Source organism: Cygnus atratus, chromosome 3 (genome assembly GCF_013377495.2).
Source record: "Cygnus atratus isolate AKBS03 ecotype Queensland, Australia chromosome 3, CAtr_DNAZoo_HiC_assembly, whole genome shotgun sequence".
NCBI lineage: Eukaryota > Metazoa > Chordata > Aves > Anseriformes > Anatidae > Cygnus > Cygnus atratus.
This window is the reverse complement of record NC_066364.1, coordinates 60269690-60287947: the sequence shown is the minus strand read 5'-3', so window position 1 is coordinate 60287947 and position 18258 is coordinate 60269690. Positions and strand designations below refer to the sequence as shown.

The 18258-nt window shown below is 43.2% G+C and overlaps 1 protein-coding gene across 2 annotated transcripts in view; it reads left to right on the top strand.

Annotated features, from left to right (window-relative positions):
- Positions 1 to 1067: 1067 nt before the first annotated feature.
- Positions 1068 to 18258, top strand: part of SLC2A12 (solute carrier family 2 member 12) — a 29008-nt gene continuing 11817 nt past the window's right edge. The window contains exons 1-2 of one of the 2 annotated variants that reach the window (XM_035538428.2): positions 1068 to 1378; positions 8127 to 9449. In XM_035538428.2, the coding sequence (XP_035394321.1) occupies positions 1261 to 1378; positions 8127 to 9449 (1441 nt within the window). In that variant the 5' untranslated portion in view covers positions 1068 to 1260. The remainder of the gene's footprint in view (positions 1379 to 8126; positions 9450 to 18258) is intronic. The other variant, XM_035538429.2, reaches the window with a different exon arrangement.

Sequence of the window (18258 nt, the reverse complement as noted above, 5' to 3'; positions counted from 1 at the left end):
CTGCAGCGTCCCCACTGCTCCAGTGTCTGAAGCTGACAGGAACGTAGCTGTCAGATGGGGAAGTAACAGCATCTTTTGTCACATTTTCTTGTTAAGCAAACACTGATAAATTGCATATCATGTCTGCTCTACTTCAGGAAAAAATGTTTAGGACTTCCTGGAAATATTGCGAAAGCTACCAACTTCCCACCTCCCATGCTATCAGCAGGCATTAGTGTATTAAAACAAAACAACCAAACCAAACAGCAAAACGTGAAAGAAAGAGAACAAATAAGGAGCCTGCAGTGCTGCCAAATTATACAACAGTGATTCCCACCGGGGTTAACTTGGACAACTCACCTCACTGAGGCCAGTGAGTCTGCTGAGAGCACCCAGAGGCTCCTGCACCGGCTGCAGGAGCAGGAGTAGGAGCAGGGTCAGGAGCAGGATGGGGCAGGCAGCCCCGTAGGCAGCTCTCTTGCCCGTGCTGTTGCCTTCTCTGCTGGTGTGGTCCACCCCTGGCCACTGCTTCCACTTAAGCTGTTAGGGACGGAGCAGCCTCCAGCAGCTCTCAAAACCAAGCCTTCGACTCTATATAACTGAGACAATCTCAGTTTTTCTGCAGATGATTGTTACAGGAGAGAGGGTGGCTTGCCTTTGTGTTTGCTTATAAAATAGCATGCACATCTATGCCATGAAAACGTCCTGACTCCTACCTTCCTGGAGTGCAGAGGACCGACACGGCTTTCATTCCTCACTGCTATTTCTCAGCACAACTTGCTCGTGACTCACGAGAATGAAGTGACACCGCGTGTGTGCGTTCAGTGCCCGAACTTTAGCTGACACTGCAAACGCTCCAAAGCCCCCCACCCCGTGTGCCTTGCCTATTAAAAAAACGTGTGTGTGAGCATTAGGGAGAGGAGCTAGAGGGAGATTCCTGAAGCTCGTGGGTAAGGAATGTGCACCGAGCTGTGCCTGAACGTCTGATGTCTCCAACTATTTGTTAAAGGCAAGGGCAATACTTCCGACAGACGGCCCTCCCCTCGCCTGCAATAGGCTCCCAAGAATAGCAACAGCCTGTGTCACTGGAAAGGGCAAAGCCTTCTGAAATAGCAACAAAGTTGTTCACAAACCACTTTGCGGTTCGCGTTTGGTTTCAGCCAGCTTCAGCAACTTGTTGCCATGAGGAAAATAAGCCGGGCTGCCCTGGCCAGCCGGGGCAGGAGGGCTGCGCTCTGAGGGACCCGTGGCCAAGGTGTGAAGCAGGGCACGGGGGCGGTGATGGTACCCGGGCAGAGCGCGGAGGACCTGGGCCAGCAGTGCCAGAAGATGGGAGCAGGGGAGGATGAGGAGGGCGGCAGAGGTAGCGGGCACCTCCGCCAGCTGCCAGCTGCAGCAGGTAAGGTGGCGGGGCCGGGGGCTGGCTGCTGCCGAACAGCAGCGAGCAGCTGGCAGGGATGTGGGAAAACCACACAGCACTACCTGGGGACTCCGGGCATACACACTGCCTCGGTTTCCCACAGAGCAAGAGGGGAAAGCGTGAGCGAGGAGGGGAACGTCAGCTTTAGTCTTGCGTTAAGGCAGATGTGATACCTTTCCCTCAAGGCCCACCTTTCGTACACGGGTTGTCCGCGGTGTAAATCCTTTCCTTCACACGGATCAGTCACCTGAACAGAGAACCCACCACATCTGGGATAAGAGAGGTCCTCCAACCCCTGTGTGCTCGATTCAGCCCTAGGGACTGAAATCCAAGGAAGCCACGTGAGCAGGACACCTGCTCATGCTGGGGCAATTTTTGGGGTGGGGGGACAGGGACCCCCTGCTGTCTCTTCTACTCTAGCATTTCATGAGGGAGCAGGGTTTCTGTGCTGACACACAGAGAAATCAGCTGCTGAATTTCTTCTGAAATGATTTTTTGAGTGCTGAAGCTAGATTTCATATCCGTTCACCTTTGCTGTCACCCCCAGCCAGCATTTTTAAGTTACAGTGTGGTTTTGCATCTTGGGTCCTTTCTACTGGCAATAAGATCAAATGAAAATGACACACAAATGTGACGTTTCTCACCCACAAGATAGCTGTGCCCAAACAGGAAAGCACTGTTGCAAGCCAGAAATGACTATGATGTCCTGAGCAAGTTTTGTTCACGTAAAAATGAATGAACTGACTAACCAGTGCATGCTCAGATAGCACAGGCACAAATCCTTTGTCGGAGTGCAGTAACGATCAGTCCAGAAACATCTGCTGCCACCTGGGAGCAGAGGAAGCAGAGGTTAATGAAGAACAGAAAGGCAGTTGGTGTGCAGACGTATTTAACGTTACCTAAGGGTATGGGGGAGCAATGCAGATTGCTACAGGATGGCGTTATCAAAGGGAAGCATGGCAGTTACAATAAACACGCAGCAAAGCGACTGCAGTGCAAGGGCTAAGATTAGAAGAGTATGTGCAAGTTACACACTTGGCCTTACCCTCAGAAATAAGTGTAACCTGAGAAATTCATAATCACATTGCTAGGAATTAAAAGAAGTTGTTGATTCTTACTGCAAAATAACAAAACAAAGCCTAGAAACCGTTTAATGTAATGAAGGGCCAGGCTGCCTGTTGACATAATGAAAATGCAGGGCAGAGCGCTGAGAGGTGGAGAGATGGCCTGGCTGGGTCTGCCCAGGCTCTGCATTGCCCTATCTTTCCATCAATTCCAGGACATTTTTGTTCCTGAAATCTCAATATTACACGATACGTTAATCAGACTTATGGTACATAAAGTACACAATACCTCCCACCATTGCAGGAATTTAGATGCATGAGAATGTGTGATGCATTAGTTTCCTTCTGCCTTTTTTTTTAGCTCAATTTACAAAATATTTGCTTTGGGTTGGCCTTTCATACTTGGATGGCAGGAGTCATGTTTGTCAAAGAGCTATTTTGAAAATGGGATAATCATCTACGTTGTAGATTCAAATCTGTGCAATGAACCCAACTCATCATTATTTTCTCACCTGTGCTTATTAACCAAGGATTGACAGAGCTTGATTTCACCTTACAAATGTCTAAATATATCAAAGAATCTCCAAGGACTTAAAAACCATAATCTCTCTTCCTGAAAGACAATGTCCTTCCATCCCAACTTGAGAAATTTCTCACCTCAAATTACATTGAAGTCAACAGAAGGAGGCACCATGTAGGAAGAGATTGTGAATTCCCCTCCTAGTAAAATAGATGCATTTGCACAGATTACATAAAGAAGTAATCTCTCCCTGCTCCAACCCAGTACATTTTTCTATATACATCATGTTCTCTTGAAAGAAGGGAAGGGAAAACTGCACCAAAGAAACCTTAGTATCTGGACTAATGTGGAGCACTGTGCTGTCATGAGGATTTGAAAAGAGCAGACACCTCTCACAGCTCTTCTGCACATGAAAGGGGGAAGGAGCATTGTTTCCCAGCTTGAACTGCTTGCAAATCTTTCCTGGCACAGATCATTTATCCGTAATGCCCATGAAGCTCATGTGCAGACCAAGTATTTCACCTTCAGAAAGGCTGCATTTTCCCAAATACATTCTTGAAAATAAGTAGAAGTGAGCATACCCTTACTAGCTTGGCCCCATCCAGTCCCATCAGCAGTACGCTGCTATACTGCAACTGCTCTTGCTCTCCTTTTCAGGAACAAAGAATAAACATTTCCAGCAAATGTTCTTGAAGATAAGTTTGTTTGCCAAGTCGTGCTGCTTTTGACCTGAGTAACAGTTATGAAAAACCATTTTGTTTACATGGAGAAACTAAATAATAGACTTTCCAATCACTTGTCACATACCAGCCATGCACTCGTTAGCCATGGGGTTTGTTGCAGGCAGAAGGAGAAATTTCTCTGGAAGCCATCATTAAAATAGTTTGTTCCCCTGGGCTGCACACTGCCATGTATTTTGCAGGCATCTCATAAAAATAAGAGGAATATACATTTTAAGAAACTTTTTTTTTTTCTTTTTAATGCATAAGAACTGCCAGCAACATCATTAAAAATGACACTTAAAAGGACTGTGAGTACAACTACTGCAGCATGCTTTATCTTGAATTGTTAAAGCAAAACATATGCTGAAGTCAAAGAGAACTTTGTCTGGAGGAAGACCACAAAGTAAAACTGAGCAGAGTTCTCAGGGCTTATTTTAGCAGGCAGTTTTGAGCTGGCAGGTCCCAGGTACATCAGTTACAGCAAAACCTCCTAATGATATAAGAATGTTTCTCAGCAGAATAATGCCTGGGAATGACAAGTTAGCTGCTGAGTCTGTTGCCACCATTGCAGGAAGAAAATCTGTCTCCCTCTGTATTACATCAGAACCTGCTTTCCACTCAGGGGTCTGCTTTAGATACAGCCCACAGCTACTTCTATACCACCATGGGCATGTGTCACCAGCAGACCAACAAGGGTACCAGCTGATCCAGTAAAAAACATGAAGACATTTGTCAAGCTGCTGCACTTGGAGGTGCAAAAAGTGTATATGTCCTTGAGTGCTTCCCTAGCAAATTCCAGGTATCCAAACTCCATCTCCAGCTTGCACAGTCTCTCTGATTACAAATAAATAATCACCTCCGTTGCATTGCTCTGAGGACCATGGGTTGGGGAGAGGAGAGTCTGGGTTGTAAAGAACAGTGCTGGTGGCAGACTCCTTTAAGATATTTGAATTGGCACTGTCATTTTGAGTAAGAAACTGGAACCATACCAAACTGGCGGTTGCACATTTAAAGAATTAAAAGCTGTGCAGGACACAGAGCTCAGAGTATAAATAGGAGACGCTGCCCAGGCTGCTGTGTTTCTTCTGGAGATCCTTAAATTCAGTTTTCGTCCCTCTGTTACTTAACATTTTTCTCAGTTACTTAGAAGATTTGTGGGTGGTAAAGGTAATAGGTGATTAATAAATGAGATATATTACTGGTTGAATGAACTTAGGATGGCTTGGCCTGTTGACTGCAAGCGAATGTCATGTCTGGGGTTCCTCTCAGCTAACTTTAGACATCTGCATCTGAGCAAGCAACACAGATTCCTTTTATAGTCAATGGAGAGAAATAGGCATCTGACCCATTTCAAATACCTAGAAGTGCCTATTTTTTGCAAATGATTACAGAAAAAATCTAGAGATGCTGCCTTTCTCTCAGTTAGGGAACTTGAACATGCCTATGTGTTTTAACACAGCCAAATGAAAAGTAATTTTCATTCCTGGTTAGGTTGTAAAAGGTTAGGCCATATCCAAAGAAAACACACTGAGTGCCTTGGAAAGAACTTGGTCATAGAAGAAATGGGTTGTCCTGGAGAGTAACTTGTAGCTCCTGTACACTGCTCTGACAATCATTTGATCGGTACAGAGCAAAATCTCCACCAGGAGCAAGACAAGAATTGGAAACTCCCATTTGGCACTGTGCAACCACTACAGCAGCACTGAGTCCAGTTCCCAATTTATTAAAATTGATAATCTGGAGAGAGTTCAGAGAACAGAGCTTTGAATACTTAAGGGACTGGTAAACTTGTAAAGACTCACAGGCTAAGTAGCTTAACCAGGAGACATCTGTGCGATGACTTGATGACAGGCTATAATTTTGTTCTCAGTGAACAAAGCTACATGCAGGAAAATGGAGAGTGAGATCTGATGGCTGGAAGTCAAGGATGCAGAAATTAGGTCTAGAAATAAATTATAGATAATTTGAAATAAAAGCAATTAACCATTGGGACTATGTACGATTTAAAGTCATTGGTTTTCAACCACTAGCATTTTCTAAATCAAAGCTTAATATTTTTAATGACCTACTTCAAATAAAAAGACATTTAAATGTGTCCAAAGGGTTATGTTGTGCTGTTCATGAGTATCAGACCAGATGACTACAATGGTCTCTTTTGGCTTCATAATATACAGATTAATCCAAAATCTTAGGTTAAATGGGTCAATGATGAAAATACAGGGCTATCTAAGCAAGCACTGGTATCAACACAGAGCAGTAGTCTGGGCAGAGAACTGTGATAAAAGTAATATGACAGTGTTGTATCATCAGCCCTGATTTTTGATCAGGGTTTATTGGAAGGGTACATTTTCCAGAGCTAGTGATACACAGCAAGCAGGCATGTCAAGAATAGAAAGGGGAGGGAGAATTAGTTTTTGCAATGATAAAACAAATATTGCATGCGTACCTTGCCATAACCCACGTGCTAACCTCTGTTTAAAACAAGTACCATGCTCATGCACATACACAACCATGTGTCTTTCACAGGTCTCTTGCCATCTGTGGCCTGCCCGCCAGCCTAGCGCAGGGGCAGTGAGGGCTGAGGCATACTGGGGGTGCTCAATAACATGGGACTGCTGCCTGGCTAAAAGAGAGCAAACTGAGGGCCAAGTAGGAGAGCTGATAGGCAATACCCATCTTTAACGGCCTTACACATATCCCCTGGCCCTGGAGGCATGGCTTATGCCCACACAGCTAAGCTCTGCTACCCTCCAAAATAACCTGGCCTCCTGTGGGCTGGCTGCGGGGTGTGACGGCGGCCTTGTGCCACCAGCCAGGCTGTGTCCGGGAATTGTCAGCAGAGCTTGAGGTGGTGCGGGGCAAAATCATGCTAGAGACCATGCCAACAATGCAGCTGGATACATGGCCCCCTTCCAGGGTCGGGGCCTAGGCTCTGGCATTGTTTGTTTTAGTACTACAGATATCCTGCTAGGCCGCTCTCCGCCTCCCCTCGCCTGATTTTCTTCAGAAATGTAATATCCTCTCTTAAATGGGACCGATCCTCGCCAATGTGCTCAAAAGTTACTGACAAGGTACTTTCAGGCAGTCAGCGTGATCAGAGAGCCTTAATGCCTTAGAAAAATAAGCTAAAAATAAACAGTCTATGCCTAATTTTCTATTGGGCCGTATACCACTTTCCAGCCAAGCTGGAAAGTACTTGCTGCAGGAGAATTGACTGAAATATGGACTCTGTTATGCTGCAAAAGCTACCTCTCCTCAGACACATGCTATCTCTCCAGCTAAGCAGGAAATCAGAAGTCAGTTTACTCTTTTCCTAGCTGTGTCGCAGCCAACATCATGGTGAGAGGAAAATCACACTGGGAGAATGAACAAGACCAACAATAACAAACTAAAATATTCCTCAAAGTTTAGGGTGCAAAAGGCTTCACAGTTAGTAGAGCAGGATCAGTTAAATCTATCTTGTAACAATAAACAACGAATCATAGTTGCATAAAATGAGTTTATTTTAAAGTGGACGTTCAAAGACATATAATCTCCATTTGGTTTAGGTTTTCACCATCTGTTTTTTATTCCTGACATTGTGGCTGACCTAAACTATGCAAAATATCTGATCCTGATATTCCAAAAAATATGAGATTAGTGATGAGCAAAGCCCAGATAGTTCAGAAATTTGTACCTCAAAGATTTGTTTCCCTCAGATATCTTGGCTGTCTGGATCAGCCTGTTTGTCAGTGCATAGATTTTCATATGGCAAAGAAAAATAAATCACTGGTAACAGCAGCCATCATGGCATCTTCAGATAAAGCAAAGGAATTAGTAAGTGGTGAGGGGTTATCATACTACTGATTGAAATCAAGGTAGAAGAAATTTGGCTGGAAAATTATTGCTTTCATTGCCCATAGTAGACTGGTTGGGTGGACAAGAGTCCCTCAACTCATTACATGAAAAACCCTGAGAATGCCTCAAGGCAAAAATTGCTTTCTTACCAGAAGGTTACACTGTCAATGTTGCCTTTTGCAATAATGTTCTGAAGCAGAAGATTTGATTATTTAGGGCCCAACCAAAATCTTATTGACTTTTGTTTAGGAAGATGAGGAACCTAAAAGCATTAATTATTATGATATGTAATTACATGAACTAAAAATGATATATACATATATAATTTACATATATAAATACTAATAATTATAATAATTATTAATAATACTAATACTACTAATTATATATATATATATATATATATATATATTCTTTTCAAACACAGCATTGTATATAGCCACTGCTGCTGGGTTTGTACGTACCTAACTTCTGCCTAAAAGTAATGAAACACTTTTAGGACTGGTATACCAAAAAAACTTCTTACTGGTTGTCAGAATGTTGCAGAAATCACACTATCAATTTCTTTTTCTCTCTTATTTCAGGCTGTGGAACATTTACATTTCTATCTTCTGCCATTGCTGCTGTAAGTGGACTTCTGATGGGTTATGAGTTAGGCCTTATCTCTGGAGCACTTCTTCAGATGAGCAGCATATTAGCACTCTCTTGCAAAGAGCAGGAAATTGTTGTAAGTTCCCTTCTTTTTGGTGCCTTATTTGCATCCCTTACTGGTGGATTCCTGATAGACCGATTTGGAAGGAGGTTTGCAATAATTATTGCATCTTCTTTACTTGTGTTGGGAAGTCTGATTTTACTGCCCTATGAATCATATGGGATACTTATTGTGGGACGGATTGCCATAGGTATTTCCATATCATTATCATCAATCGCGACATGTGTATATATTGCTGAGATTGCCCCACAGCACAGAAGAGGCCTTCTCGTATCATTGAATGAACTCATGATTGTGATAGGCATTCTCTTTGCCTATATTTCAAACTACGCATTTGCCAGCGTATCTCACGGCTGGAAGTATATGTTTGGCCTTGTGATTCCACTAGGTGCCTTGCAGGCTATTGCCATGTATTTTCTTCCGCCAAGTCCTCGGTTTCTTGTCATGAAAAATAATGATGAAGCCGCAAGAAAAATACTGGAGAGACTACGAGAAACTTCAGATGCTACTAAAGAACTCACTTTGATCAAGTCTTCCCTGAAAGACGAACATCAGTATAGCTTTTTGGACCTGTTTCGTTCAAAGAACAACATGAGGGCCCGAATGTTGGTGGGGCTCACACTAGTCTTTTTTGTGCAAACAACTGGGCAACCCAACATTTTATTTTATGCATCAACTGTTTTGAAGTCAGTTGGGTTCCAGAGCAATGAAGCCGCCAGTTTGGCTTCTACTGGAGTTGGAGTGGTTAAAGTGGTCAGCACAGTCCCAGCTACGTTTTTTGTGGATCAAGTAGGAAGTAAAACTTTTCTGTGTATTGGCTCTTCTGTTATGGCAGTATCGCTGGTCACTATGGGCTTAGTGAATCATAACATACACATGAACTTCACCAATGTCTGTAGAAGCCAGTCTCTGGAGGATTCCTATCTCCAGAGACCAGGAAACCTCACTAGTGTCACCAATGGGAGTCTCAAGGACCTCTTTGCTAGTATGGCTTCACCAGAAAGACTCTCCTTCGACACACACAGAAACCCTTATGTCGCCAGGACAAGAGAACTGAACAGGACTACCCTGGCAGAAGGCAAAAGCACGATGGGGTCTCACACAGAAAGTGGGGAGGTTCCCGTTGTCCTGAAATGGCTCTCGCTGGCCAGCCTGCTTGTTTATGTTGCTGCCTTTTCCATAGGTCTTGGACCAAGTAAGTATTTCATTTTTTTCTAATTCTTTGTAATGATTTACTTATAAGTGAATTAAGTGCTGGGATGACAGTGTTTTCTGCTAATACACATTGGTATTATCACAGACTGTCCTGGTGGGCCTGAGGTGTACTTTTTGGGAAGAAGTCCTGCCCATTTTAGGTTAATGGTCTTATCTCTCTTCAGTTCAGTGAAATTAACTGTTCACCTACAGTAAAGTTAGAAACTGGTATGAGGTTTGTACAGCAAAGTTACAGGGCTCCTGCCTATTTTTCCTCTTCATGTTCTGTTGTGTTGTTACACGGGGAAGGTGAAGATGTAGGCTTTTGCTGCTGCTATCCCATAAACCCAAGATAAGGATGAGCTCTCGACCTCTGCACAGTAAGACACCATTAAATCCACGAAATGTCAGCGTGCCTGAGTCCAGTTGAGGACCTGGCCCCCTGACTGTATAACAGCCTTCAGATACAGATAAGAAATATAAGGCATCATAGTTCATGAGCAAACTTAAGCATCATCATCGTGATCACTACCCATGCTTCTATGAAATGGAAGAACATGAAGGAGAGTCGCCGTGCAACGGAGGCACTGTTGCAGCTGCTGTCATACTTGCTGAGGAAACACTTCTCCTGAGGAGAACATTTCTGCCATTCCCAGGCACTAGGAACTAAATCCCTTCATATTTTTGTTTTGTTTTGTTTTGTTTTGTTTTAATAGCACTTGCATATTACTGTACTTTGAAGGGGTTGATTTTTTAAGCCACATTGCAAAAAGCACTTGCACAGAGTCCATTATTTATTAACTGACTTTATGTGCTCTTGTGCCCTGGCTCAAACTTGACTTGCAAACACACTGTACTCCTGCTGCACTATTATGATAAAAAGCTTCCACAAGAATAAAGCCCAACAATTGCACTAACAGCAACTCCCCTGCAGTATTTATTTATTTTAAACATTGCTCACTGGGAGAGCTGCATGAGATAAACATTCATTGCCAGGGCAGCAAGCTTGGCTGTGTTATTGCAGCATTGTTCCCTCCCTTGCAGACCATCTTGAGGCTAGATTCTGCTTTCAGTGACACAAGTCCAAAACCACGGGTGCAGCCCTGAAAAGAAAATGTTACTTGAGCTTTTCCTTGGGTGTTTCAAAGGCACAGTTAATGACCCTCAGGGCAGGGGCACAGCTTCAGGTTTGGACTGAAGTTTTGGACTCTTGCTGAAGGCTGCTTTCCTGTTGACCTGGCCGTAAATGTGCTCCTGGTCATTTGGGCTGGCCCGATGTGACGCTGGTGATAACAATGCCTGCTTCCTTGGGGGCTATGGAAACCAAGGTGTGTGCCAGGCTAATCTGAGAAGTCTTTGAGGCCCGTGTTTGTTTTCTGACCTCTTTCTTGACTGTGAGCACAAGTCAAGAAAGTCTCAAACAGCAAATGGGGAAAAACAGGCACCATCTCAGCTGCAGCTTGTTAAAATCATGTGCAATTAAGCTATGGTCCATCTGCATAGCAAGTGAAGGCTGGGTCCAGGAGAAATACAGGTATTTCAAAACACAAACACACACTTGCAAGACAATTCCCTGAATTTAAAAATACAGCATTCATTTAAAACTGGCAATGCATAGAAAATTCAAAGGGTAAGAAAATCAAGAAGTTGTTGGAATCTGCAAAGGATCTCTTGTGGTTGGATAGTCTGGGTTGGGAAGGAGGTTTTGGTTTGTTTCTCATATTCAGCCTTCAACATCTGCTGCTTGGAGTCCAAATCCTTGAATGTGTTTTAAAAGCCTAGATTTCTTATCCTCAGTGTGCCTTTCTTAGAGTAAAGAACAAGTGGGCCCCTTTGCCTATATAAAGTAAACAGTTTTAACATGTTTATGTTATTCATCTCTAAATCTGGTCTGTGGTCTGGACCAGACCAGCAGCCATTGTCTGCTCTGCAGAGAGAGGAGGCATCGGGGTTACAGCGCTGCTTCCAGCGCTCACCGACCGCCACGGCCAGGTGATGCCTGGGGACAGAAGCACTGACACCCCACACCACTGTATTTTCAGTGCTCACATCTCCTGCTCTGTGCTACATCTGCCCGTTCTGCTGGCTGAGGTGGCGGCGGTGCTGGGGATGTGTCTGTTTGTGATCTAAAGATCCCATCAGGGTCTTCTGGACAAACTGCAGAGAGGTTCTTGTTCTTCCCCTTCTCTCCACTGGGCCACTTCTGGAACAAATTCAGCCACTTTATTTTGAGTCCTTCCTGCCTGATGTTTTGCAGGGATAAAGGAGAGCCTGTGTAGCACCATTAGGTAAAAAGCACACTCTTCATAGGGCAGAGCTTGCAATCTGAGCTCTATCATCTTTTTATAAATTATTTTTTCCTGTTCTTTTCTTTCCTTTTTAGGGGGATTCTAGTCAAAGAGCTAGTTACAATCCATATTTGCACAGCAGGCATTTGTAAATATTGCATTTTTCCATGATTCCTCCTTTGTCTCCAAATTACATGAAGTAGATAGATCTTTTAATGAACCAAACACGCGCTAAATATATTTATTGCCATTTATCAAAGCACTCAGGCAGCATGCTGATGAATGCTCATAAACACACAGTGAGAGATAAAAGCCATTTTTGCATTACTAAAGAATTCACAGGCAGGTGAGCATCTGCTTAGTCACTTTTTTTGATTCAGGGGTGCTGTGTGTTTATATCATCAACCTCTAGGCAAGATAAAAGGGGCATTTCTGTTGCTCTGTTTTGGATTAATTATGTTTGATGAAATGTGATCCAACTGCTTGTTCACACTCAATTTCACACCATCGTAAGGACATTTTGTAGGTGCAACAAATGAGTATTGCATCATGCCGCAGAACAGCACACGCTGTTTCTCCAGCAGTGTTTGCAGAAGCACCTCCAGGCAGCTACAAAGGGGACTTACTTGACACACATCTTTGTCTTGAGTTACCTTTGCTTTATATCAGAAAAGTGACACGAGGATGAATTGTTCTCAGCAGGGAAAGATATCTGTGGAGCCCACAAGAAATCTCAATCTGGCTGCTATGTGAAGGGCGAGGAACACGATGGGGGCTCTGCGCTGCATTCAGTGAGTGTTTGCAAAGGGGGCAGGCTGCTGGGGCCACAAGAAGTCTCAGCCTCACAGAAACAGTGAGTGCAGGCGAACGAGATGAGTGCAGTGTGGAGGTAGATCACCAATTAGTCACCAAAGCTAGGTGTGGCCCTGAAAAAGAGTTTAACATAAAGAAAACACAGAGAAATTCTTCTAGTCAGGGCCAGGCCCACATATGACCACTCACTAAACGGCACAGAGTTAACTGAAATAGTTGCAGAGCATCTCATTTGCAGGTGCTCTGTTCAAAACACTTGGGGGGAGGGCAAAAATAGTGGTCCTTTCTCATAAAGAAGTGTCACCTCCTTCACTGGTCACCACTGTATGGTGGTACATACCAAGATGCAGAAGCCAGGAAAGCCAAACTCCTGGAGTATCAGACTTATTTTCCAAAATAAAGCTGTAAATGTGGGACTCTTGGAGTCAGATGGAGCATATGCAGGAGAGTTTTCTTGCTTAAGAACTGTAGGGCACCTTCAGCCTTCCTGAAACGGAGCAGGTGGCCAGAACCCTGATGCTTCCCTCACTGACTCAATGAAAATTCAGATTTGTGTGTCAAATGATCTGCTCCTTTTGCATCATTTAGGATCAAAAGCTAAATATCACTCATGCATTGAAAACTTGCTTCCATGTTTTCCTATATATCCACCGAGGTCTTTGCAAGCATAAGCCCAGGTTTTTGGCACTGGCTGACCTCACCAATAAGCTGGTGAAAGAGAGATGTAGCGCATTAATACAGGAATGCAGTGTGCTCTGGAATTAATCCTCTCCATCCAACAAAAATCAGAGGGGCTCCAACAAGTTCAGAGCCCTGAAGCAACTCACTCAGCACTAACACAGTCTGGGCCCAAAGGGCATCTGTTTCTCAGGCTTGAATTTGTTCTAGCAGAAAAAATATAAGAGCAAAACAGGACCTGCCAGTGGTCTCTTTACACATCTCAGGTATCTCTTCACATATAACACGGGAGTCCTGCATGCAGTTCAAGAGAGGAGATCCACGCAGATCACAAGGATTTTTTTTTTTGCCATGGAATGGGGAACACTTTTATCGAGAGGGATATTGAATGCATGCATTTGCATTGAGTCTACAGCATTGGTGCCTTGTTCAAAAGAGCTTTTTCTTCCTCCTCTACCAGTCCTTCGAACAGATTTCTGTACAACTGTGAAGTTATTTAGGCAGCTGGCCAATAAATGTCAGGATAATCTGCTGGTGCAAATTGCATCAGCTCCGCTGACGTCCCTGAAGTTCATGCTGAGAGTGTGGAAATCAGTGAAAGTACTTTACACGTAGGACTGAGGGGCTTTTTTTTTTGACAGAAGCCATCCTGAAAACCATTTAGATGCATAAACTCCATAGGTATTTATCTCTTTGCGGACCCAGAGCAGAAAATGTTCTGTTACTGCATGTCCCTGAGCTGCAGGCAGCTTTGAGTGGCTCTCCAGAGCCAAAGACTGAACTCTCAGAGCAGTTCTCTTGGAGGTCATCACAGGAACCTCTTCTGGGAGACTTCCAAGAGCTGCTGGGATGCCCTGACCCTGAGCACTCAAAGTCCACCCAACACACAGGCAGCTGCGGATGCCACACTCCCAGCAGGGATCAGTGCCGGCATCTGGAGGAATGGATTTCGGGGCTTTGCATGAAAAAAAACCACGTATATCCATCCAGATAGATATAAAATCTAATAAATAAATAAATAAATAACAAAATTTCTGTTTAATGATGGACAAATAAAATGCATAATGGGGCCATAGGGGAGGATTTAGGACTTATGGCAAACCTTGCTTTTCTGCATAGCTCTTATACTCCCATCAAAGCACAGCTCCTGTAAGTAGGTGCTTGTAAGACTAGCAATATTTGGTATTGATTAAGACCTGTTAAAGAGTGGTAAGACTTGTTAAAGAGTGGAATAAGTTAAATCTGAGATGTGTGGGACCAAAGTTTGAGCACCCATCTGATCCTAGGGCGGGGAAAGATGGCAAGCCACCAAGATGCCCTTGGGTTCCTAGTTTCACACTGATGAAATTCCTCCCATAGGAGGGACTGTGATTTCATGTCCCCTGGCGTGTGCCCCTCACTAAGAGGGAGCAATGACCATGCTTTCTGGCAAGCCCTGCTGAGATGCACCATCTTGTTGCAGTGGCAGCTCTCTGCGTGGGGCTGTCAGCCCCGTGAGGAACAAACCCCACATGGGGACATCAGCGAAGACAGATCTCTGTTGAGGACAAATCATAGGAGCAAATATTTACTGATGAAATCCTAATTTGGATTGACAGATGCCTGTTTCTAGTTTAAATCTGGGCAGATTTGCCATACTGAGTATATCAGAGTTAAATTTATATCAGCCTGAATGGATGCTTTAAAACTGAGCTAATTTTTACCTAAAATGGAACATATGTTTCAGCATGCTTAGCCATTTAACTGATGTGAGAGACAGATTCCTCAGAAAATCAACAGAAGGAAATATTCTCCCCACCTATGGGGGCCTTTCAGAGCCCTGCTCTCTGACCTGCCATTTGGAGCAGGCCTCCTTTCCTCAGTGGCTACTGAGGGGGTTTAGGGTGATCAGGAAGCTAAATTAGAATTTGTGATGGCTGTCCCATGTGAAACCCACCTGTTGTGTCTACATTTTGTTGTGAGTTGTTGACGTCATCCAAATGCAAAGTTTTATACCTGTGTTGGGGACAGTAGGGAAGGTGGAAAAATGATGAAAATTCAAGGGTTCGCAAGAAAAGTGAAATCTGTGGAGGTGATGAAGGAACCAAGTCCCTCTTTCACCCTATCACTCCTTATGCAATCTTATGTGTCAGTCTTTCTTTATGTATTTTATCAGATTAAGCAAGCCAAAATGCAGACCTGGAACATTTTCTGAAAGCCCAGAGAATCATACTGGAAGCAAATGTAGTCTGCTGGACTTTGTCACTGTGATTCATAGATTAATTGGCTACCTGAGGTAAAGAAAGATTCATTAGCATGGTTAAACGCAGAACCTTTTCTGTGTCTTTCTCTTCAGTCACTAAATGCATCTGTAAGAAACCCAGAAAAAGTTGGTTTCACATATGACACTGAGCAGGCCAGGGACTTGATCACAGAGGTTGTATCTCCTGTCACCCATTTGAGCCAGACCACATAGGACTGTTTTTTCTCTGCAACAAAATGCTCCTGGACCTACTCTTGGTCATCAAATGCCCTACCAGAAACTGGAAAACTTTACGGGAAAGAACTGTCAGTATGGAAACTCTAACTGTCAGGGGATTTAGTTGTTTGTCCCTCTGCTTTCTAAGCCATATGGCCTTACTCTAACTTGGAAAACACTGGTAAAAGGTAGGGGCGACTAGAATTCACATCAATATTTCTGGTGTTAGAACAATATTTCAGACTTCTACAAAACATGTGGTTATTGTATTAGTTTATAGTGCACATAAATTTAATGTTAACAGGCATTCATGCTCGGCATTGCCTTGCATGACATTTGTTTGCAATGCTTTATTTTCGAGCTTCTACATTTTGCAGAGCAGCTCTGGCCTGGCCTTAAATTTCACATAAATGAGCAGCATCAATTTTACACTGTTTTGTGGTTTACTCTGGAAAAGGAGATAGTGGCAGGGATTAAATCAAGTGCTCAAAATACACAAGTACTTAAATGCTTTCTTGGATCTGAACCAGAAAAATAAGCCTGGGAAATGGGCATGTTTCACTGCAAATCACTACAGAAAGTCTTTTTTTTTGTTAATTAAAAATGATCTTGGATTCTTTATTTTAAGACAAGAGTCCTAGCACTCTGCATTTGTGCTGAATCATCACTGAATGCATGCATACGTGTGGTTTCAATATGACACTTCTAGCATTCATCTGGCTCACTATTCCCAAGCTATTCAAATGGTGCCTTGTGTGGCCTTTATTTCACACTGTGTCTGCACTAAGCTGCAGCACAAAGAAAAGGCATGACAAAATGAAAAATAAAGAAAGCATTGTGAATTGCCCACTAATCCTGTTGCCTTGTCCTGCACAAGGTTTATCTGTAGTCCCTTGATAGCAAGTCACTTCACTCAGGAAACAGTTTGTGTTTTTATGGTATGATTAGTAGAAGTGAAATGTGAAATATGTGTAAGATATTTTTGGATAGTTGGATGCTGAGTTGTAGGATTTCAGCTTGTAGGAAATGTGCTCTAAAGTATCAGCCAAATAGGTTAATCTTATCTAACTTCACAGGATCTACAGGTATGGGAGACTTTTTTAAGTGTAAAAATGTCATAATAAGGCAAGGATGTTTTTGCAGTGATGAGACATGGAAATGCCAGCAAGAGTTTTCTCCTTAATTATTTCAGAGCTCTGTTTTGCAAGGAGCAGAGTAGCCGTGTTCAACACCGAGACTGAACTTCAGCTGCACATTGTGGTACACAACTAAAATCTTGGAATTCATTCTCACCGACTTCCATGTTCCTGTTCATAACTGTACTTTCAAGTCTACAAATGAGGAATGTCTTAGCAGATCAGGCCAAGGACGTTGCCTTCTGAACAACAGAGCCCTTAGCACTGTGAAAAGAGAAGGTGACAACACCATGACCCAGCCTATATTCCTATGCCTCTGTAATGACTGGGCTTCAACCTGCCCTTGCTGAGCACAAAATCTGACCCTGGGAGAACTGTGTGGAAAGGTGGATGGCTCCCTGGTTTTCAGCATACTCTGCTGGATTTAAACAGTGATTGGAGTCAATACTCCGATCTCGGTGCTCTGATTATATAGATACATCTCTGCTAATGGCTGTATGTTAATAAACCTATTGACACAAAGGAGCTACTTGACTTAGAGGAATGGCTTCAGTGCTTAAAATTAGCTATACTTATGAAATACCTTTTCTATTCAGATTTGTTAGTAGCTGCTGGCTAAAATGAAGTGCTTTACCTCCAGAAGACCCACTTTAAAAAATCACATAATAAGTATTGTTGTGATACTAACCAGTAATTGAACCTAACAATCCCTGTTTGTTCCACAGGGGCATTATCTTCAGCAAAGTGGTTCACTGTCAAGTGGATCTCACATACCATCCTGTATGAGCTTTCATATGCTAATCAAGGCTGCCTATCATGAGCCAAATTTGCCCTTCTCATGTTGTAGGTCAAGTGTTACATTTAAGCATTCGGTAAATAATAGTAGCCTTTGATAATCATATCACAGATAATGAAGGATTTTACAGTATTTTTCCTTGAGCATGTTCTTGAAGGGTAGAGCACTGTGACAATGAGATCCATGAAAAAGTTTATAGGGCATATGTCAAGTTTCATAATAGCAGTTTCCTTTTGGAGAGAGGGCTTGGAGGAAATTTTTAGAGGCAACCTGATCTTGGGCCAGCTTCATGCAAAAACTAGAGCTGTTAGAGGACTTCAAGTGCAAAGACAGCGTTTCACTTCACTTGCAGAGATCATCAAACTAAAACAAGCTTTTTATAGTATGAAAAAAATTTATCAGAATGGTGAAAATGTGCAATCATGTAGCTTACTGGCACTGCTGGGGAAGGTGGAGAATGGCAGGCAAAGTGCAGAGGGGATGGCTGGGTAGGAAAGTCATTGCATGGAGTTAGGTGACGTTTTTTTGCTTAGGCATTTGAGTCTTGTGTCACACTGAGCTCTGGGAGGAAAACCAGGAAGATTTTCTCAAAGGGAAGGGGGATGCAAGGAGGTACCCAGTTTCTGTTGCCTTTGAAAATC